This window comes from Zonotrichia albicollis, chromosome 2 (genome assembly GCF_047830755.1).
Source record: "Zonotrichia albicollis isolate bZonAlb1 chromosome 2, bZonAlb1.hap1, whole genome shotgun sequence".
NCBI classification, from domain to species: Eukaryota; Metazoa; Chordata; class Aves; order Passeriformes; family Passerellidae; genus Zonotrichia; species Zonotrichia albicollis.
The window spans coordinates 9,572,001-9,596,153 of record NC_133820.1 but is presented as its reverse complement, the minus strand read 5'-3'; the positions used below and the strand labels follow the sequence as shown (position 1 = coordinate 9,596,153).

The window sequence follows — 24,153 nt, the reverse complement described above, 5'->3', positions numbered from 1 at the left end:
ACCCAGCAACCAGAACAAAAACAATTAATTAACCATAGTCTCTAGGAAAAAAAACCCCACTCTATCCAGAGAATAAAGTCCACACTATTAACATAAAATGGATAGATAGTGTAGCTATCATACAAAAGGACAGAAGTGCCATGAGAGTCATAAGACTCTTTGTGTGGGTTTTATGCAGTTCAAAGGGTGAATGCCAAGGAATGTCCTTGGTTACTGAATTTCTGGCGTCCTGACTCACAGCAAATTAACACCACTTTATTCTCTCCTTTATGAGACTGTTTTAGTTTTGCTTTTTCTTTTTTTTTTTTTTGGTTCAAATTTGGGTTTAAATTTTTGGGAATAGTTCCCTGTGGCTGTGTTGCAATTTTAAAATATGCACATAAATATACACACATATTTTGAAAAGAACGTCAGGCTTACAATCTCAGTGTTAAAAAATAAGAAGAGGAATGTCAAAAGTTAAATTTTCATTGCCACTTAAATTTATTCCTCTTGTGTATAGATATTAAAATATAGCTGTAATTATCTGGTCACATAGAGGATCTCTTCTTCATGGAGCTATTAAACATTTCTTTTTATCTTCTTTATTCTCTGTGTGGTGCCAGGTCTTATTAAATTCATACCATTGAAACCTTGCATTGAATAAAAATTATTATTTTGTCTCACATGCTTGCTTATCTGTCATGCTCTCAACCGTAACATTTGTGTGCTTCACAAATAATACTGAATTTAACATCACAATGATAAAAATGTGTCATTATCCTAACTTTACACATAGAGGGGTGAGGTGCAGAGATAGTTATTGCTGATGAGACACGTGGAGGCAGATATGCTCACTGTTATTAAATGGCTAATTTTAGGCCTTGAGCATGATTTATTTTTACTTTTATTAAAACATTTCACATTGCAAGAGCATATTCTGTACTCCAAGAGCTTTTTTAGCTGACCTCAGCTATGGGTCAGCACTTCTAGCCTCAGTGGGCATTAAACTGAAAGTTTCATTAGTGACCAGATATGAAATGTTCCCCAGCATTATAAAGAAGCCCTGTGGCAGAAGCAGGAATAAAAAAAATCAGTCCTTCAACATGGCAGAAGAATTGCTGCTTTGAAATCCTTACTGCCTTTTTGGAAGCTAGCAGGCAGAAGGATAATTTATTTATCTCTGTTTTTTTTAATTTGATGTAGATTTTAAATGAATGTATTTCACTGGAAGCTTCAGGAGTCAGGTCCAGATTATCATCCCCATTTGCCTTGTTCCTATAGGATACTAAATGCTAGTGCAGTTTGAATTTCGTGAGATTCCTGTGAGTCTGTGCCAGGGAGCTCAGCACAGCATGCAAGCTACTCTGCCCAGCTGGAGAATTGCTGTGGGTATTGCTGTGGGAGCAGAGGATTTCTTAGGATATTTTGGGATAGGAATTTGCATGCTACACAGCATATTGCAAAATGTATTTAGGGTGTAGATCAGCAGGTTTGCTTGAAAGGAGTTTATATCTGCAGCAGAAGCTGCATTGTGAGTTTCTTGCATTGTTTTAACAACCTTATAGCCATTGAACCTGTCTGGTGTTCAGCTGTGGCATGCGCAGGGAAAATGAGCTTCCTGCTCTGCAGAAATGGTTTTGTAGATGCCTCCTGCACCCTGGACTCCTAAGGGGGGTGAGAAGGAGCACACAGGACTAATTCTGATGGTAGGTCATGATAGGTCAGTGCTGAGCACCACCCACCCAGGATCTGCCCTCTCCTACGTCTCCTATATATATATCTATATATCTATATATCTATATATCTATATATCTATATATCTATATATCTATATATCTATATATCTATATATCTATATATCTATACCTATATCTATATATCTATCTATATCTATATCTATATCTATATCTATATCTATATCTATATCATCTATATCTATATCTATAATTACAGGGGTCTCTTGAGGTTTAATTTAGTGCTGGTCCAGGAGCATCTGCATGTTCTCCCTTGTCCTTTGAGGGAGCAAGTGTGTCTTTATATCACCAACTGTTGCAGATTTTTTGAGTTGATATCACCCACTAGAAATATTCTCTGCTGCCAGTATTCAACCCAGAGAATTCCTGCAATTGCTGAAGTAATGCTGAGTAATTTGTGTAAGGAAGTGGCAATCATTTACATTCTTTATCCTGACATCAAGCCAGAGTGCATGTTTCTGCAGCTCTGCCTGCGTGTGAGTGTGTGCCAAAGTTGGAGTTGCATAGCTGAATTAATGTCTTTAAGCATATAAGAATATTTTTAGTAGTCTGCTTGTGGCATGACACATCATTACCACAGAAATGAAGAAAATTATGAAGTCACTGTCACTTTGTATTATATATGACTGTGTAACTGTAGATAAACATACACATATGTATGTGTGCATGTATATGTGAAATATACCTGTCCTACCTCTCACAAATATTTCTGGTTAATCCATGTAATTATCCAAGAGTAATTCTTTATGATTTTGGAAACTCTGAACAAAATCTAAAAATCCACCTTTCTCAGTAAGTAAAGTGCCCTTTGAGTAGTTTCCCAACATTTTGACCCTATAGTAGGCCCTGTTCATACAGACTATCTTTAACTGGATATGAGAGATAGCTTTGTATCCTCTCCTTGATACTGAATGTGACTGGACGTTTATAGAAAACATAAAAATATGTAATATTTTCTTTGTCACTGCCCTCTCAGACTCTGAATGGTGAAATCACTGACAATAATCTGCTATTTGGGCAGATCACTCTACCCTGCTGTAATCAAGTTACTAATTGAAAGCTCTGTGAGATACAAGCAGGCCTCAAATCAAGGTAGTTTATAGCACCCATAAATGTGACAGCCTTGTGGTACTGCTGCATTCTGCTTTCATATTCCTTCTATTGTTTAGTCTTTCAATTTAAGATCTTAGAGGTCTGGGAGAAAAATATGTATATGGACAATTTGTCTCGGAGTACATACAAAAGTATGAGAGAGTGAAAATTGGGATTCTTTAGATATTAATTGGTTTTCTTTAGATATTACCTAGGAGTCCAGCTCTTCTCAGTAAGTTGGGAGGTGGGTTTCTGTTTGTGCCATGCTGTACAAAATGTTTTCCACACTGTGTTGTAGCAACACCGTGCTACTGTTCAGTCAGGTCAGTTCTGAATTTTCAGTTTTCCCCACTAGGCAGCAGTCAGTAGAGCTTAAAAATAGAGCAAAGACAAAATGGAAAGGTCTAACAAAGTTATGTCATCTTTCAGCATAGCTTCTAACTAAGAAGTAAAGCAAGAATCAAACTCAGTGTTTGATTATTAAACATCATAACCTTATATTGTAATTTAGGTTAAAAATCTCTGTTGCAAAGTGGATAAAAGCTTTATTTTTGCTGAATTTTGTAGTAAATGTGAGGGTCATAAAGTCTTTATATCCATAAAACATTTAGTTAATCAAAGTCAAACATGGATAAAAACAGTTTACTCTGATTTACAGACTCCCTTCATCTGGAAACAGCTGCTTAATGTTCTTCTTAAAAACACAGCTTGATTCTTTCGGTATTAACAAGCTATTATTGTGAGTTATATCCCTCTTTCAGTGCATAAATTCACTTAAAGTGAATGCGGAGAAGTTTATAAAATGCAAGCTTAATGTTGTTGTAACATATGTTGCAAGGTTTTTAACAGTGACAGTTTTGATGAAAGACATTTCTGCCTTGCTTTCATAAATAAAGCTTTCTTCTTGCTTGCCTTGCTTTTTAATGTCTAAGAATCTGTGTCCTCTCTGAATGCCTCAATAAACTGTAACAAGATTATAGGAGGAGCATAATAGAGCATGGTTTGTGTTTTCAGCCTTAAATTCATTTATTCTTAAGTGAAGTCAAACAAATGTTTCTCTAATTCTGGAATATCTTTGAGCAAGCAAATTGACAAGAACATAAGAAATACTCTACTTGTTGAGTCTAAGTTATAACACAGAATTACCAAACAGCCTGCTCTATGGTCTTGTTATTTGTGCTGCACTTTCTTTGCTCCTGATTTGGCAGCTACAGAAGCAGTTTGGTTTACTTTTAGCAATCAAATTGGCTTTGATTTTTTAGTGTTTTTTCCCAGGAAAATTTGTGCAAGAATCATAATGCCTTGATTTTTGGCCCTTTTTTTTTTTTTGAAGATAAATAGATCGCCAAGATAAAATACATCGAAAGCTTTTCTTCAAATAAAAATCCTATTTATAGGATAAAATTGTTAAACTTCCATGGTCCAGTCTTGAATTCTGCTTGCCTAGCAACAAATAAAATATGAACCAAAGCAAACATTCCATCTCCATCTGATGGCCTGAGAGCATCACAACCCCTGGATGCAGAGGGGCTGCACAGACTGTGAACACAAGAAACAGCACATGTCTTTGGAAGTTGTTTTCTCTGCATCTGTCTTATGTTTATTTTAATTTGCTGTGCATTTCATGAGCTGTGAGCCAAGTAATGGACTAATTGTAAGCATGTAGGATATCTTCAAAGACTTGTCCTATTCTGAAAGAATTTGTTTTCCTTTTCTTCTCCTATTTCAGCACATCAGTAGCCAAGATGTGCTTAGTAAGTTTACATGCAGCAGCCTTATGCCAGAGGTTTTTTTTTCATGATTTATTGCAGGGGTGGGGGCCTTGTTTTATGATTTAAGGTGGTATTTGTCATGACATATAGAGCTGGAGAAAGCAAAGCAGAAAGAAACATTCTGTAACAAGTAATGTAAGATAAATACTCTTTGTAGACAAGTAATCAACAGAGATTTACAAGAAGGTGTGGGAACCCAGAACATCCCTCTGGCTGTCCAGGATGGCCAAGACCCCTGCCAGGGGGCTCAGGGACCCTGGCACGGAGCCCAAAATGCCCCTGTGGTTTTGATTATGACCTGTGGAGCAAATTACCAACCTTGTATGAAGATCAGCAAGCCACAACAGTTTAGGTAGAATGACAGTGAAGTTATCACAGGGTGGAAAAAGTAGATTTTGGGGTTTCTGGAATGAGAGTTCAGGAGGCAAGATGGAGGGATCTGGGCATGTCCAGCCTTTCTCCTTCTTCTTCTTGGCCTCCATCTTCTGCTGTGATGTTGGCACCTACAGATTGGTTTAGAGTAGCAGCTCACTGTCTAACATAGGTGATAGGTATTGGAAAGTAATTGTAGACATTGTATACATAGCTTTTAGTATAAATACATATCACCCTCTGGGGGGCAGACAGAGTGCCTGGAACTGTCCTGCTGGACGGACCTCGGCAGGGCAGGAGAAAATTTTTTATAGATAAGATGCAATAAACAACCTTGAGACCAAGAACTGAAGAGCTCTGACTCCTTCTTCAAGCGCTCGGGCTGGGAAAAGAGACTTTTAACAATCTCAGGGTCGCAGCGACCACCAAAAGATCCTGAGAACAATGTAGTTAGAGTAATAACTTCAGCATTGTAACTGTGAGTTTTCTCTTTTTGATGAGGGGAGAATTGTTCTAGGCAACTGTTTGTTTTCTTTTTGTGCAGTTTGTTGGGGTTTTTTGTGACGGTGTTCACAGCAGTTCTTGGATGAGGGGAGAGACAAGGATCTGACTCCATGTTTCAGAAGGCTTGATTTATTATTTTATGATATATATTGCATTAAAACTATACTAAAAGAATATAAGAAAAGATTTCATCAAAAAGCCAGCTAAGAATAGAAAAGAAAGAATGCTAATAAAGGTCTGTGGCTCGGCTCTCTGTCCGAGCCAGCTCACTGTGATTGGCCATTAATTAGAAACATCCAGCATGGGCCAATCACAGATGCACCTGTTGCATTCCACAGCAGCAGATAATCAATGTTTACATTTTGTTCCTGAGGCCTCTCATCTTCTCAGGAGGAAAAACCCTAAGGAAAGGATTTCCCATAAAAGATGTCTGCGACAGGTTTTTATTTGTTTCTTTGTTTGCTTTGGTGTGTTTACTGATGTGTAATCTGCTGTCGTTGCCAGGTGGACCGGCAGTCCCAGTTTATCCAGGGCTACCGCGTGCTGTACCGCCAGACCTCGGGCCTGCCCGCCCCGGCCACGTGGCAGAACCTGGAGGTGAAGGTGCCCACCGAGCGCAGCGCCGTCCTCGTCAGCCTCAAAAAGGGGGTCACCTATGAGATCAAGGTGCGCCCTTACTTCAATGAGTTCCAGGGCATGGACAGTGAATCCAAGTCTGCTCGTACCACAGAGGAAGGTTGGTAAAAGGGCACCCCTTGGGTGATTAAATTAGGTACTTCCACAAGAAAATTAAGACATTCAGTAGATGCAGTTCTACAGATATTTCCCTTAATTCCTCTTATTATCTTTGCAATTGTATTGGTGTTCATGTATTCAAAAAAGCAACGAGCTTTCATAGCTGGCGCTGGAGGTTATTCTGTGCCTGCATGTGTTCGTCTCTGTTTCCTCCCCATGATTTCTGTTGGTTACACACTGAGGTGATATTAAAATTTGATATAATATTCAACTTTGTGCTGTAAATATCCCCTGAGAAAGCACTGTGCTGGTCTTACATTCTTCTAGCTGATACATCTTTCTAAGGTGCAGGTGGCTTTTGGTCTTCCAAAAAGTGTTCACTGCAGCCCTTCTTTTGTAACCACTGCTGTTGCAATGAAGGACCTTGGTCTGCACTTTGAGAATAAAATAAATGCAAGCTCTCACAGATGAGTGTTTGATACTAAGCACATCCTTCTGAATGGGTAATAATGTAGATGAACAGTTGGCTGGGAAACGAGGAGTAGTGAAGGACATGTATTTAACTAGTCTGGAGAAACTCCAGTCTCAAGGGCACACCACTTCACAGTTTCTGTTAGCACAGTGTTCATGAAATTGCCCTGTTCAGTACTGCAGAGGATTCCCCTGAGCACCTTTGAAGCCTCTCTGAAACAGTCAGGATTCAGACAGAGTGAACAGTTTATACTTCTGAAATGCTCAAGCTTTTATATCTCTAGCATTTAGCCTTGTATATAGTTGTGCTAAAGCATGTGCACTCCAGGGCTGCTGGGTTTTTTTTGGAAAAGTAAAGACACTGGGGTGAGATGTAAGTAATTTTAATCATTTGCTGTTAGAAACCCACCTTTCTACCCATGTAATGCAGTCTTTGCCTGGTGAATCTCTCCTGTAAAAGTAGGATGGTCCTGACAGTGAGGGTTCATCTTCTCTCTGTGTCACTGATTTTTTGATTTTTTTTAAAGCAAGAGAAAGAAGTACTGGTGAAGTTTTAAGATGTTCATATGGTTTCAATGGGTTTTGAGTGCACTCTTTCCTTCCTATTGAAAGTGCATCTTAATCATTTACAGTGGTCTCCTGAGGTTTAATTGAGTGCTGATTGCCAAGTACTCTTTAATTCTGGAACAGACTTGCTTATTACTCACTTTTCTCTTTGATTTGTTATGAATATTACCCAACATGTAAGTAAAACTGAAGATAACTTGGTTGCACTTTGCACTTTATGGATGAGGAAATTCAGTGTCCTGCAACATGTAGAAGAGTGTGCAGGAAGGCAGTTTTCAAGTCTGATTTGGAATTTGGAATTTTATGGTCCCCAGTTCTTTGATCAAACTATAAAGCCCATATCAGTTGGTGAAGAATATGTTTGCAGCCCTCTGCACAAAGATTTTTTTAATCAAAATGAAAATTTTTAAAATATTTAAAAATATTTCTACAGATTTTCCTCTTGTCCAATTTCAATTGATTTTTAATGTTTCTTTAGATCATGTAACTGTTTCTTGCTAAAGGTGAATTAAGAACTACTGAAAAAGAGAGAAGGTCTTATACCTCCTGTCTTTTTCTATAAAATACTTGAGGAATGACATTCTCTTTCATAAACCTTAGCTCCCAGCAGAGCCTGTCAGGTAATTTCCTACCTTAAAGGACACTTTGTTCATGTGGAATAGCTTTCTACATAGTGAAGATTTAAAAAAAATATTCCTGCCTGCAGATATGTATAACTCACAGCCTAGGATCTGCTTTGTAGATTAATATAACCTTCAAGGAGTCTGTTTACAAGAATCTCCTCTGAAAAAACGTCAGCATAGGACCTGTAATATTATCACCAGAAAAATGTCAGCTTCTGTAACAAAATTCTTCCTCTTCCTTGGGTGATAAAATTAGGTGCTTCCACAAGAAAATTCAGTAGATGGAGTTCTACAGATATTTCCCTTAATTCCTCATATTATCTTTGCAATTACATTGGTGTTCTTGTATTCAAAAATAGTATCAACTAAATGTTTAATGATAGTGGTTTGCTCCCCTTCCACTGAAGAAAGATGGCAGTCTGTTTAAAGGTGCTATGTTGCCTGTCATTCCATTTCAAAAATGAGCTATTCTTAGACTTGACTTTTAAAAAATGTTAGCTATTCTATTTTTAGAAAATAATTTGTGAAGTGATATGAGTGTTGGAAGTTTTCTTTGCAACATCAGAGCAAAGTATCCCTAGTAAAGGCAAAGTACAACAGAAAGGTAGTGGCAACTTTCTGCTGGATTGGATTTTACGTGCAATGTTACTTCTGAGGCCTGCCTCTAAAAATCAATTTTGCTGCAGTTAGACTTTTCCTCTAGATCAGACATTTGTAACAGTTCAGTATCCATCCATCTCCTGCCTCTTTGGCCTTGTGAAGGTAACAAATGGAATTCTGTTTGGCTGCGTCTGGAAAAGATGAGCAGCGATTTGGGTTCTTTCATATCTGTAAGAAGAAGCTGAGCACTGGAATAATTGACCTGTCAAGAAGCAGGCAAGGTGTTCTCCACAAGCCAGCAGCAAGGGAAATGAGAAAACGGTTTTAAAAATGTTATTTTTCAATGTGATCTGTTTAATAACTGCAGCAGTGTCAGACGAGTGGCTTAATTTATATCACGGTGCCAGCTTACAGAGTGATTTTATCAGAGGGAGGAAGCTGAACTGCTACATTCTAACATGTGTACACACATACAGTGGGAGCTAAATCAAAGATTTTATTTTATATTTTCATATTTCTTTCATAATTTCTCTAGAGACAGATATTTAATTTTTTTCTCAGTTGCATCCACTGTTAAATCTCCTTTGGAATAACATTATGGAGTAGTACTTGTCCTGCATCTTGTTTGTCACCACAAAAATATGACAGGAATGGAAGTCCCCTTAGCTTTTATCAGCTGTTCTCTGTCAGATGCTGCTCACTTTAATGCAGCTCTTAAAATGATATTTCCACAGCTGCATTCATTAGCTGCAATTTTAATTTTACTTTAAATTTATCCTATGTCCTCAAAAACACCAACACATCATGGTAGAATATTAACTAGAATGTTCATGCAGTTTAAATGTAAAGACAAATGAATACAGTATGGGGTTTTTTTAAAAATTTTAGAGTATGCTATTCATTTTACATTTCTTTTGCATTCACACTCCCTTTTCCCCCCAGGTATGCATATATGAGACATTATATTTCTGAATGCCCTTTTTGTTTTAGTAGGGAAAGTAAATATGCTTGAGCGAATTGTTCCATTGTACTTAAAACCAGAAAGAGTTATGCAGCGTTAAGCTTTGCCATTTTTATGATTATTATTTTCACATAAAATATTCTAATTAATATCACACCCATATGTTTATTCACGGTTTTATTGTTTTTGAATAACTTGAAGACTTTTAAAATGCTAATTTTTTACTGTGTGGCAAATTATTTCACTTGCCATAAAATACACAATGCAACTATTTATTTCACCAATTTTATGCTTTGCACGATTGCAAGGAGTAGCCCAAGGCAACCTTTCCATGCTTCACTCGAGCTGGCTGAGAGTCAAATTGTCCACAATTCAGCTCCATTTCTCCCCTCCAGTTCCCTGTTTCTCTGCACCAGGCAAGGTCACAAGGACTCCACCAAGCATTATTAGCTTTGCAGCTGAACCAGCATCTGAAAATGTAGTTGTCGAAATGTGAAGCCTCCCAGGACTGTAAAATGTGTTTCATTTTTCATCTAAAATATTTTTATTTCTGCTGTAGTCCTGTGTGGTTCCTTGTCCTCACCTCTGATACCCTAGTTTGAAGTTGTGTGATTCCTGCAGCAGAGCACTCCAATTTTGCAGGGCTATCAGGGTAAAGGTTTGAGCTCGGCTCCATGAGCCTGTGCCAGGTCAAGTGCTGAGGAGCTTCCAACGTGGGAACACAGCCAGCCTCAGAGAAGCTGTGGAGAACAATAGAAATATCTGAATTGGCTCAGGAGGCTTGAACACTTCTGATATCTGTAGCTGTGCTTCTTTGTGTTAAACATGCCAGACTTTAATACAAAGATGCCAGAGGCTCTTGGCTTTTCTGGGAAGCACAGTCCAGAATGGACCATGGATATCTGTTAGGGATAAGACTAGAGTTCTGTTGCCTTGAAGTTTAGCAGTGAAGAAGTCACTATGACCAGGGGGCTGGAGTCAGGGATCCTTATCACATGATATGAGATGCCCCAAACCACGTTGTTATGTAGGGTTTAAGTTGGGCCAGGAGAGTGATAAACATTTTAGGTTCTGATATGATGTCCACCATAAGTTTTTAAAATCAACTTTCATATTTCATATTAAATATTTTAAGATCAGATTAAAAGCAATGAAAAATACGTGGAAGACAAATTCCACAAGTATTAAAGAAAAAGACACCTCCTTAGAACAGAAGGTGTCTGAGCAACAGCCTCCTGTGAACTGGAAAATTGTCCTGGAGAGGTATCACTTTATTAGAACTTTATTAGGTCTCACTTTTCTGGCCTCTTTCTATTAGTTTCATTGAAGACTGGGTAGGTGGATTGGGAGAGATGGAATAAATAAATTCTAGGACCAGTTCCAAGCAGCTGCTATCCATCAGCTCTTCCCCCCAGGGACTATACCGTAATATAATACAGCCAACCTCGGTGGCCTCGCTTGCCACTGTGGTGGAGCTTCAACACTTGCCTGGGAGCAAGGGAAGGATGAGGGGGGCTGCAAGAAGTTTTAGGTGGCTGAGCAGAGCCATATTGACAGTCCTCTGCCTGGCAGCCACAGCCATGCTAGGAGAGCCCAGGATGGATGTGATAAATGCTCACAGAGGAGAGCCATCCATGGCAGAGCTCCTGCACCACTTCCCTGAGCCAACAGAAGCACCCTGCTGCTGGTGTAGCTGCAAGAGGGGCTTTGTCAGCATAGCTGTGGTCACTAATAACTGTGTTTTTAATTTTTTTTGGCATTTCTAGACAACAAGCAGGGCTGGCAAGCAAAGCAGTTGTCTTGTAAAATTGGCCTCGATGTGCAGTGACCAGCCAAACAGCTGTGAATGGTTGAACTGAACATGACTCTGAAGAGAAAGCAATTTGCCTAGGGGCAGAAAAGGACAGAAGTATATATGTGACCTAACTTAGCACCTGCTCTATTCACTGGTTTTTGATGTAAAGCCATGAACATTTTAAGCCTTTTCCAGTTCAGACATGCAGTTCTATGTTTAAACCTGGTATTGTATTCCTGGAGAGCAAACAAAAAAGGGTCATTAAATGTTGGCTGCTCACATCATTATTAGACCATGTAAAAATAGAAGAACCAAACAGCTTTGAGGCCAGGTGAAGCAGCCTCACATGTGACTTAGTTGATACATCCATAGTTATTCATGCATATTATGGAAAACAAAAGCAAATGTGAAAGCGATTCCAATGCAAACTTAAGAAATGTCAAATATAAATAAATCAGGAGTGATTTGTATTGATTCTGCATTGCCACAAATTCCACATTGTCATTATCCCTGTGCTTCTCTTCAGAAGGGCATTTTTCAGCATTGTCAGTGCCTGACAAAAGTGCATCCCTAGGAGTGTGAGTTTTCCATGCTGCCTGCTTGCTCTTGCACTGCTTCAGCAAGATACATGTCCTAGCAAATGGATTAATGCCTTGCTTCTGTTTGCTCCCTCTCCTTGGTGTAGCTCCAAGTGCTCCTCCTCAGTCTGTCACTGTCCTGACAGTTGGAAATCACAACAGCACAAGCATCAGCATCTCCTGGGATCCTCCCCCTCCAGATCACCAAAACGGAGTCATCCAGGAGTACAAGGTACACACCATGGCTGATGGGAGGGCTGAGTGTTTAGGGAAACAGCCTGCTTGGATTACAGAACAATAGCACTGTTTATGGGTTTAGAGTCTGACAGCATTTACAGCTGCCCATGTAATTATATGGAGAAAGAGGACTGACTGCTTATGGATTTCTTTATTATTATTATCATGATTATTACTACTGTTATTTTAAAAAGCAAAAACACCATGAGATTGATATGAAAGAGAGCTATAATTTCTAGCCAGTTTACAGTTATTATCCTTCTAGCTTTTCCCTGCTGTGGAACAAGAAGAAGGGGGGATATTTTTTGTAAGGGGCTTCTGCACTCCAAAGACAGGCAGTGAAGTCCCTGTCTTGGAGTACCTTCAATATGGCAGCAAAGCTGGCAGGAAAGTTGCTTCTTATTTCCTCCGCAAAAATGCTAATCCTAACACTTCAAGGTCAAAGTCAAGGACTGTGGTTCTGGGAGAATTCAAGATTTCTTCCAAATATTATCTTTGTCAAGTTTCAAAACTTAAAGTGCCAGGTTGTTTGCTCTGAAAAGCAGGTTGAACGCAGCTGGTATATCCAAAGTTTGCTACATGAGAGTCACTTGCATTGGTTGTATTTTCTTCCTTTTTGTTGCTATGATGGCTCAAAATATCCACTCCTTATACATTAAATGTTCTTGTAGTCTGTAATTTCATACGATGATCACTTTTGCACAAGGATATTTTCACAACATTAAAAAAAATGCACTCTGTTATTCAGGTGCAGAAAATGATTGGGCGAGGTTCAGCCTTGTCACAGAATGGAGCACAGTTTGGTAAATTAACCTTGCTGTGGCTGGCCTGTATACACCAAATGTGAAATGTTTAATTGAAATGGATCAGGGCAGCTTTCTTGACAGTCCCACAAAGGGTGGAAGTGGTGACTGCAGCTTGTTTCACATAAAAAGATTTTTTTTTTCCCTGCTGTATCTTGAGGGAGCACAGCATGAAGAAGGGAGAAAGTGCTTGGCTTCTAAATCAGATAAAGGTTCAACCTTCCCCAGCTTTTCACTTGGTCAGAGGGATGGAGTAAATGCTCACAATGTTTATGTGTAGCATAGCACTTCTTTTATTTTGCTTTTAGTCAATATCAAGATTTATTAGTCCCAGGATTTTATTGATCTAATTTTCATATCAATTAATAATTATCCTTTGGTTTAATTAATCTTGATCCTGACTCCAGTATAAGTCAATATAAACCATCCAGGGCTTATAGGCAAACGAATAAAGCACGCTCCTAAACTACAAAACATGTAGATATGGAACAAAGTGGGCTGATGTCTAATAAAAGCCATGTTCCAGGTGAGTGCTCAGGCCTCTGGGCTGTGTATAAAACCAGCTGGAGTCACTGCCTGTTACAGCCCTCCTGTGTTAGATTAGCTGGCTGCCTGAGTAGTGAACTGGCTACAGTGAATGGTGCAGGGAGCCTAATATTTGCTGGAGTATGAAATAATTGCTGAAGTTCCACAGTGCATTTTCTAACAAATTGAAAGTAGATCCGCTGTTTCCACTTCAAGCACCAGAATGCCTGTTAATTCATTCATTAATTAAATGCTTTTAATTAGGGACATCTCATAGCTGTTGTAACCTAAGACCAGGACAGAAGGAGTGAAGGAATGAATGCAACAGTTACTCACCTTAATGCATTCTGGCTGGCAAATAGGATCTCACCTTAGGTTTAGGAAAACAAGATAATTTTTTTTCCTCTTCAAATCCTGCTCAGCATTTCACAGAAAAAAAAGGTGTGGTAAAACACTGAGCAGGGTCAAAGTAAGTGTAAAGATATTATTGCTGTTGCTTAGATGCATTAGTTTGTCACTAATAGTGGTTCCACCAATAGTGTTTTCTTCTGCTGTTATTTTTATGTAAGTGTACCTGTGATTTATTTATGCATTGATTTTCTTGTGTGATAGTAGATGCTTTCTTTAGTAAAACAGAAGCAGTATTAGCAGATAGCATTAACTGAAGAAACATGCCTAAAAGTTAGTTTCAAAATCTCTTAGGAGAATCCTATAAAAACTGCAAGAGGGAGACATAACACTCTGAACTCATAGACTGTTCTCATGAAAAAATGCCAGTTGTGATTGTAGGGTGGATTTTCTGTTTAATTACATAATATTTGAGGGAGAAACTGATGTCTTGATTCCTGAATAATGTCACTAATCACAAAAGCAGCAGTAAATATGAGTCTGTGCTTATTCCATTTCAGAAATTTCAAGTATCCCTCTTGTGAAATGAAAGGAAGTTGAAAAAAATTTTGAAAATTGTTTATTTTTTAGTGCTTTAAGAAGTGTTTCACCCTGTGCTCATATCCTTTTGCTATTCAGCAGGAAATTTAGAAGGAAAAAAATGTGGGGTTTTTTTACACAAAAGGTTTGATAAATAAGATTTTGATTAATGTATAACACATCTTTGCCACTTGGATGATCTGGTCTGTGCTTCTGAGAAGCGTAAGCACAGAATTTGCACTCCATGGAGAGCCAGAGTCCAGAGAGGTATTTGCAAGCAGTCTTTGCAGCTGCCTTGGTCCTGTGCTAATCTGGGATACCTTGCTGAGCTAAATCATCCCAATTTCAGCAATTCCTGGACAGTAAGATTGTCAAGAAGTCCCAAATAAGCGATTGCTGTGAAATACCTTGATATGTCGTGCCTATTTGCGATTGTGTGAGTGTGAAGAATTTCATCTCTTTTAACACATCAACTTTTGTCCCAGATCTGGTGCCTAGGTAATGAGACTCGGTTTCATATCAACAAAACAGTAGATGCAGCCATTCGGTCTGTAGTAATAGGTGGCCTATATCCAGGTATCCAGTACCGCGTGGAAGTTGCTGCAAGCACCAGTGCAGGTGTGGGAGTAAAAAGTGACCCACAACCCATAATAATAGGTAAGTTATTGTCTGTTCTGTTGTTTTGTTTTGCCTGGGCTTTTTTTGTGGACTTTTTGGTTTGTTTTTTTTTTTTTTCTCTCAGAAATACTTTCATACATCACTTCTGGAAGCGTTAAAATCTGTGGAGGAAAAGATGAGGTTTGGCTAGGGCTGGTTAGTTGCTTTTACATCCCTCTGCCTGATGATGTTTTCTTCTCTTCCTGCAGACAGTGAAGGGAAGTATGTTCCCAAGATATATGGGAAAGTGAAACTGATTTAATGTTTTGGGGTTTTTTTAAATGAATTTACCACTTCTGGAGGTTGGCAGATGCGTGGAGCCCAAGCTCCCTTTTCCTTCTGTTAACATGGCCAGAATATTGCCTTACTCATTCCGCTATTTACCGTTGTTTTCTGAATGTCTAAAGTCAGTGTTTCTCAGGTATCCCAAGACAAGCCTCCTCTGTCAAAGCAAAAGTTGTCTTTAGACCAATTAGAAAGCAAAGGTAGCATTATCACCCCAGCCTTTTAAATAGTTGTTTCTTAGTAGTGGTCTCCATGCAGAACTAATTTCGTGACCTGAGGGAACCACAGGTTTTGTTTCTTCTGAAATTTTTCCTGAGTATAAAATATTAAGATAGGAACAATATGGAAGACTAGAAGTAATTATGTTTAGCAAACCTGAAATGAGCTGAGCAAAGCAGAACCTCTTTTTAGTGCACAATACAGGAATTTTGTTGCCTTTATCTGTATGATCTAACTTAGTTATTACTTAATGGACATTTGTTTGTTTGTTTGTTTATTTGGGGGACTTCTGTTGTTACAAAATATTTTCTTTCTAGAAAATGTTGTCAATACACTGTCCCGAACATGGACTAGTCTATTATGTGTAGACCCTTGGAAAAGGCCATCTCATAAGCTTTGCTTAAATGTTTACTGATATTCAGATTCTTTATTCATCAAAACAGAAGCTAGGATACTTCACCTTTGAAGTCTCACTGGAGACAGAAATACAAGAGTGGAAGTGAAGGTAGCACTTGGTTTAGAAAAGGCTGCCACAGAAATACCAAAGGGAAAAAAAGATATCCAGAAGTGAAAACAAAAAATTGATTTTTGAAAATGCAAGAAACCCAGGACCTTTTAAAAAAATTATTTCACTAAGAGGTCCATCTAACTAGGTACAAAATACACTGCACTTATTCCAGCAAAGCACAAAAAGTGTATTGCATTTCAAGTACATGGGTAGCCTTGTGTCACTTAATGTGTTGTGAGTTATACTTGCACCAAAAGTCTTTGCTGGATGATTCCCAGAATTCTTAGTGATATTTATTTGTTCCTTAAATGATCCCAGAATGTCTGCTTCAACAAGTTTGTTTGGTGACATCTTTGCACATTTGGGTGTCATTTGCATGAAAACTAACAGGGAATAGTTTCTGTTTGGGTTATGTTTCTGTTGTCATTTCTGGGGTTTTTTTCGGAACCTGAAGCTGGATGTGTTTATTACATAGATAGTCTGTATCTCCCTCTTCTTTAGGCCCAGTTTTGCTTTTGATTATGAATTGCTAGCAGTTATTTCTCAGACTGTAAATTTCCTTGATGAATGTAACAATGTTTAGGTGATACCATTTCTGAAAAACCTGAGTTGGCGCCATTCAATGTTTGAATGGGAATCAAAATAATAAAATATGAAAATTATTTTTTAAGTAAATTTAAAAAAAACAAAACTAGTTACATAGATTTAAAATGAGCTTATGAATAAACCTCAAAATATCATAATGAATGGGAAAGCATTATTGAGTTAATATAATAGAGTTCTATATGGTCTGGTGCTTATCTATACCATTTAACAACTTGGAAACAGAATTAACACCTCCAGAAATGCTGAATTATGGAGAGAACAGATCAGTGGTGCAGGAGAGTTAAGCTGTATTTCTAAGCAGTAAAACTTTTAATAGTTTTACTATTAAATACAGAGTAAAATGAAATACAGAGTACTCATGAAATACAGAGTACAGTGTATAAAAAGAGGTGTTATTTTTAAATACAGGATTTATTCTTCTAAAAATGTTTCAGGCTTTTTTTCTGAAAATAACTGGTTTTCATGGTGGATAATCAACCACTGACCTCCCAGAGTAATTTTAGATAACAGACCTGTGACAATCCAGAAAGCAAAAAAAGTAGAATAGGTAGCAGTAGGAAGTATATGATTCCTTTAGTTAGAAATTGTCTCACTATTACAGGAATCTTGTGCCCATACTTGAAGCAGGATGTTGAAAAATTTTACGGAAGACTCAAAGAGAATCAAGAATAAAACTTTTCTGATCACTAATGATATGCTAAAAACATTCATTTGGAAAACCAGAAGTAAAATTGGAATAAGGGCAATGCTGGTTAATGCTATAGCTATTATTTCTTTTCATCAGTTGGCCTGGTCCCTCTTACATTCCATCATTGGCATAATGATATGAGGAACAGCTGCAAACTTTCACAGTAATAGGTACAATCGAATCTGATGTGTCTAATTAATTTTTGGTCCTACAAATTAGTTTTGTTCTTCATTACTCTCCAATGGGAGGAAGACATTATGTTTCATTATGGTTTTGTCTTCAGGAACAATGGAGCGTTGCAGGTCGCACACTTCCCTTGTCTATGTTCTAATTAGTTGAACTGACAGCATTGTTACAGAACCACCTGCAGTACATGAAATAGTGCACTGGTACCTTGGATGACATATTTATTACTTCTGCTTAAATATTATATGAAAAAGTACAAGACTAATGCTATTTGTTTCCCCAACCCCCAACAATTATATTAATTTTATCAAAAGTCAGTGGGTAGCATTCATCTGTCTCCATTTATTCTTCCGTCATCAAATTCACAAAGCATATGTTATTTTGACATTTAAAGGAATTATTACTTCTGCAGTTGTAATTGCTAGGCACAGAAGGGTAAGAGCAGACAGCCAGACTGCAAACTTTAGAAGGTAATTTGGAGACAGATTGTATCTTCCCCTAGAAGAGAGGCAAAGCATACAATCCACTGAAACCTCTTCCCAGGCACTTTGCAGTTTGCTCTCGCATCCTCCCTTTTCAAAGGACTGTTTTCTGGTCTTAGAGAAGACAGGATCCTGAGATGTTTTTGGAGGCTTTAGTGAAAGGAACTCATTCTTGAATCCAGGAGCATCTACTCCCAAAGCTGGTGTCTCCAGCACTTCCCTGCCTGCTCTTCTCCTTGGTAGCATGGCTGTGTCTGAAGCAGTGCCAAGACTACCTGTTTCCTCACTGTCCCACTGCTTTGGCCTCTCCTCCAAAGGGCACAGAAATTAACTGCAACTTAATGGTAATTAGAGCAACTCCACCTCCCATGCTGATTTCTACTAGAAAATTGATTTTGTGTCTGGAGGAGCATGCCATGGAGAGCCCCTTTCTATTAGTTTTACTGTCAGCCCTTCCTCTTTCAGCGCTGGGGTGCTCCTATGGATTGGTTCCATGGGCAGAAAACAACATGGAAAATCAGATAAAGCAGCCAATGCTGCCTGCTTTCTTTCCTTGCCACAGCTGCTCAGTGAGTTTCATTCTCACTTATTGAATCAGGCCTGGAAGCCATTGGGCTTTGGCAGTGGCAAGACAAAAGACGCAAGTATGGCAAAGGACGGTGGCAGCTCCCAGAGCCTGATGCTGGTAAAGCTTCCCAGCATGGCCAATACAGACTGGTGCATGACACCTGTACTGGTGCACTTCTTGTACATCTGGCAGCATCTTTCTGTGGGACCTGTTCTGCTTGCTGGGAGCCTGTTTTGCTCCTTGCCCAGAGTGACTGAAAGCAAGCCAGGCTCTAGCACAGCTTCCACAGATTGCCAAAGCAGGCAGCCATCAGCACTAAATATTGCCGTGGTGCTGAAAGAGAGGAAGCCTAATAAACTCATCAGCAGTGTGATAGCAATGACATTCAGGACACTGCATTTCTCCCTGATTAACCCAGCCCAGCTCTGGGGGCCTGAAGCTGCATCTTGGCAGGGGCAAGATGCAGCTTCCAGAGGGACCGGAGGGGCCTTCTCAAAGGATCCCCTTCTGTAAAACATGGCTCTGTGAAATCTGGGTCACCTGCAAAGAGGTGTCTGTGGAAGTGGGGCTGGAAGTGTCAGACTTCTCAGATCTGCCCCAGCCAGAGACCCTGAGTGCTGCCTTTAGGCTGGAGCCAGCGAGCTGCTCTGCTGGAAGTAAATCTAAGCATTGCTGAATTATAGAAAAGGAATATGTGCATTTTCACAGCATGGCTCAATGATACAGTACTTCTAATAATTTCCTCCAAGTGACCATTTCAGTGTTTTACTGCAATGTTCAACTACCTTTATGTGTGTGATAGACTCCCATAATTGAGAATCATATTGTTTACATCTTCTTTGTCTCAATAGAGTAGCTACTCCTGCAGCTCTTCAGTGTGCATGCAGGCATCTGGTAATATTGCATAAACATTTCAAGGACTGAGCTATATTCCAGCTTTTACTGGAAATGGTGGATAATCTTTCATGAATTTCAAAACTGCAGATGTGGGCAGTTTATATAAAATACGCATAGAATAAAATTCAGGGGTTTTTTTTAGAAAAATATGTTCTGCATTTCCTAATTTTAAAAGTAACTATTTTTGACAATTTGAAAGTGCTGGCCCTGGATCTATATGCTTTAGCATTTCCTGGATTTCCATTTAGATTTTTATGAGCATTTGTTTTCAAGCTAAATGCCAAGCTTTTCCTTTTAGAAAAGTTCCCTTTTAGAGAAAGAGGGGTAAAAAACCAACGGGAACATCTACTGGAATTTGCAGTTTTCTGCTGTAATATACAACTTAAGATCCTATATAGTAATTTTTTGATGCATGTCACTTTAATTGGTACTCCAAGTAATAATTATTTCTTGCAGGTTGATATTAAGAATTTGCATGCATATTCTAGGTGGAAAAAAAAGAATCTGTTGCTGTGATTGTTCAGTGCTTACAGTTAACTGTGTCAAAGATGGTACACTTAGAATTTGTATGAACTGCTTTCCCCTTGAAATAATTGTTGGAAAATACATCTTTGCCCCAGTGGAAAGTGCATTTATTTTATTGTTCATTTCAAATTTGGAAGCTAGCATTCAGGGAAAAAGAATGAATAGATTAAGTATTTTTGGCCTTCTTCTAATGTAGCATATTTTGTATCTGGATTACTCATTTGGAAAAAGCTACTTACTGATTGCTTGATTTATTTTTTTATCAGTTTCCTGTGATCCATTTTCTCATTATTGAATTCTGTCTACAATTATGGGAAAACAAACTAACAAATATTATTGTTAAAAAAAAGCTCTTGATTGGCATCTGTTAGATTACGTGGGAGTGTGCTATGGGTCTGTCTTTCCAAATATATATCTGCAAAATGGCTATGGATTTACTCTAGAAACACTGAGATTGTGCTGTGCATTGCTACTTCCTAAAGTTCTTCTGCTGTGGGTAATTCTTTTGAGATTCATTACTATTTTTTAGAAGCCTTTAATTTGTGTGTTTAATTTGTTCCACTGTGCATTGCAGAATCCAGAATAACCACATTTTGTTCAACTTCTCTCGTGCAGGAGGTCGTAATGAAGTTGTCATCACTGAAAATAACAACAGCATAACTGAGCAAATCACTGATGTGGTGAAGCAGCCTGCCTTCATAGCTGGCATTGGTGGTGCCTGTTGGGTCATCCTCATGGGTTTCAGCATCTGGCTCTACTGGAGGAGAAAGAAGAGGAAGGGGCTCAGCAATTATGCTGGTAAGAGCAGTGACTTTATTGCCATCTCAGCAGGTGCTAGCAAAAAAAGAACAGGGGCTACTAAACCTACCTAAAAACCACATTGAACTTACGGCAAAAGTGTCCTGGGTGAATTCTGTATGCTCGTTTTAAATGTATGCTGTGAAATTGCTGGTGTATGAGAAGCTTTAAATGCATCGCTCGGTACCGCATTCCATCATTATCATAAGGCAGTATTTCTACATCTCCAGCACATCTAGCATTAAAAAAGTACAAAGAGGATTAGCTGTTCCTCTTGCCCCTTGCTCAGAAGGCACTCTGTTGGCATTGCAGCATCATTTGTGTGTTCAAATATGAGTTAGACTAGACCCTTACAAGGAAAGTAAAGGAGTTTTTGTCTTCTCCTTCTTCTTTCCTGTGCATTTCCATGTCTCTGAAGCCATGTGCATGGCAGATAAATGAAGGTATTTAATCAGGCACATCATACCTGTAGATGGAAGGGTGATGTACTAGATAAGGAAGTGTTGTCAAAATTTACCTAAGGCAGAAGCCATAAACAGTTTTGTCTCGGAGGCAGAACATCTTCAAATGTTCTCTTTCATTTAATGTTTTTTCCAGTTATAAATTAGTTTTTGAAAACTACATTTGTAAAATTAAATACTCTTGCCAAATGGAAATATTTTCATCTTTCCCCAGCCTTTGATTTGTGTATTATTCTGTTTTCAGGATTCTTACGAATTTTTGGGAAGTCAGGTGATGTGTCATAAAATGGATTATTCTGAAGCCTAATTTAACACACAAAAACCGCAATTCTTCAAATATTGCAGTAGATTCTCTTGTAGTTTTTATTAACACTAAAAAGAGAAAATATTTGCCCAGTAAAAAACAGAACATATTTAATGTTGACATTATATCACATGTAAGTTACACAAGTGCCCTTCTATTTACAAGTCATCAAATGTGAAACCAAGGGCTCAGGTTCCCTAAATGGCTGAGCAACAACTTGCCAAAAACCAACAATCAGTCACAGCCAAATTGTTCCCAGTTCAGCTCTGCCACAGTCAGACTCCTCAGTGTTCTGACTGGGCTCACTAAACCAGCAGGAAACTATTCCATGTTGGTTTTCCGTCCTTCCTGCTGCGTTTGTTTTCCACTGGCTTTGTGAAAGGACAAGAAGGGGAGCAGTGTAAAGAGAGGAAGGAGAGACCAGTGGCTTTTGGTCTTTCTTGGTTTTTGTGGAACCTCACTTTGTGTCACCACATGATCTCTGTCATTCATAGGTTATGCTTTGTTTTAAGGTGGTTTTTTTTCTTTCATTCAATAGCAGCAACTTCTGCTCACTCTCTGAGAGGTGGGGTGGTTTTCACTGAGAAATTAATATTTATCTCAAACACTAATACATGAAATATTGTTCTAGATCCCAAGATTTTTTCATTCTAGAGACAGCTGTGCTGTTATTTCTCTTAGGAAGTAATCCTACCTAAAGCTTTGGACACGAGCTGAGACTAGACTTTTCTTAAAAAAGGAGGATTATTAGTCCTGTATGTGAGTTGGCATATTGGGATGAGGGAGAATTGAGAGCAGTCTAACTTGGAGAGCATAGCTGTAAATAATTATGAACAGCATGTCTTGTGCAACTCATTCCTTCTCACGGCATCTGCTGCATCTAAGTGTGATGTGAACATCGACTGCATCATGAAATTGTGGATAACAGATCATGCTTCAGAGCTCATCCTAATGTTTACAGCTTGGAGTACAGCATGTCCTCACAGACACTCTTCAAATGTGACTGTCAAACTCCACTGCTCATCTTCCCAACCATCATTTCTCATTGGCTGCTGGCTGGTTGGTGCTTTAAACTCAGCTGTTGTGTCCTGCTTATGATATTCAACCCCACCTGAGTGATTTCCAGAGGAAACTCGTGCCCTGCAATTGGCTCTTTGTGTCAGGGTGTGTAACTCACAATCTGTTTGCTTTCTTGTTTTGCAGTTCAGTCCTTCACCTTCACCCCTGCAGGTACTGTCCATCAGTCTGTCTCTTACCTCACCGACACGCCATTTCAAGCATTAGCTGTCAAAGTGTTTATGAACATGTGAGATATGAGGAATTAAAACCAAACACAAGAAGAAATACTCTAGCTGCCTGTCTCTGATAAAAATGTAGCCTTCATTCTCCTCTGGATTCCAGGGAAAAGTAAAATCTACCACCATCAATGTCTCTGTCACTATAAATCTGCATACTTAGCTCACCTAACTCTCTGAAATGCAGTTTTGAAAGTAATTTTCAGGACCAGATGCTTGAACTAACTTAACATAAACAAGCATTATTCATATATAACTGAATTTTGATTTTAAAGCTTAAACAGTTTAGCAGATCCAAGTGGAGAAACGAAACTTTCTTCTACTTCAGCTCTCAATTATGTACATGAGATGTTTAGACCTTCAAGCAATGTAGTCATTAACTGACTTTACAGGGTTTTTGAAATTGAAATATTTGGGTTTTTTTCCTTACTACTTGGCTCAGAGCTGATATCCTATTTTTCTTATCTTTAAAAAGATAGCGTATGGTGGACTGTTATCATAAGCATGATTAAAGATATGTGAAGGATAAATGAAGAGGGGCTGAAATAGCAGATTGTTATTATAGCATAATATATTGAATAATTAGCACTTTATTCAACATATGAATTGTCAGGAAAAATAGAGTATACAATTAATAATAATAATTACTACAAACAATTTTTTCTGCTCTCATACCTAATCTCAAGATTTAGAAACTCAAAAATAATTGTACCTCAGTATTACAGCAAGGAATGTAAGGATGATAAATTTAAAGGATGATGAATCTTGGTGTTTTCCAGCAGAAGCCTGTCAATTTTTTGGGTGTAGTTTGGCCCCTCAGTTGCCTTTACCAGAGCAGTCTCCTCATGCTCAGTAGCTGCTTTCTCTCTCTTGCTTGTCTTCAGCCACAGCTTGTGTTCAGCTTAGCAGGACAGAGCAGATGAGCGAAGGAGGTGCTGTGTGCCCCAGGAGCCCAGGACATTCTGAGGGAGAAACATCCTTGTGGAAAAGCTTTGGGAGCTCAGGATTGCTCCCCTGGCTTCCAGGCAGGTTTGGTCAGGTTACTGCAAGCCATGGCGCAGCACATCTCACCCTAAACACTTGACTGCCTTTTTTTGAGATGCAGCATAGGGTTTTTTCCCAAAACTAAATGATACATTTTTGCATTTGGTTCCTATGACTGTGCCTCTGTCAGCTGTCTTGAACTGTGTTGTGTTTTTGCTGTTCTGCTTGTGGCATGCATTGGCATGGCACAGGGCTGTGCTGGAGCCACAAGGTCTGAGCTGCTGATCCACATCTGCTGGGCAACTGGGATATATCAGAGGTACTGCCAAAAATGGTCCTTTTAAAAGCAGTTTTGACATCTTGTGGACTTTTTAGAACTATTCTGTTTCCTG

The 24,153-nt window shown here is 38.7% G+C and overlaps 1 protein-coding gene across 17 annotated transcripts in view; it reads left to right on the top strand.

The window, feature by feature from the left end:
- ROBO2 (roundabout guidance receptor 2) overlaps window positions 1-24,153 on the top strand; it is a 1,042,455-nt gene that overhangs the window by 958,475 nt on the left and 59,827 nt on the right. For 9 of the 17 annotated variants that reach the window (XM_074532752.1, XM_026794852.2, XM_014268608.3 and 6 more), the window contains 5 exons: window positions 5,981-6,212; window positions 11,914-12,038; window positions 14,784-14,955; window positions 20,535-20,717; window positions 22,686-22,712. In XM_074532752.1, coding sequence (XP_074388853.1) covers window positions 5,981-6,212; window positions 11,914-12,038; window positions 14,784-14,955; window positions 20,535-20,717; window positions 22,686-22,712 — 739 coding nt within the window. The remainder of the gene's footprint in view (window positions 1-5,980; window positions 6,213-11,913; window positions 12,039-14,783; window positions 14,956-20,534; window positions 20,718-22,685; window positions 22,713-24,153) is intronic. The other 8 variants (XM_026794853.2, XM_074532785.1, XM_026794849.2 and 5 more) reach the window with 1 other exon arrangement.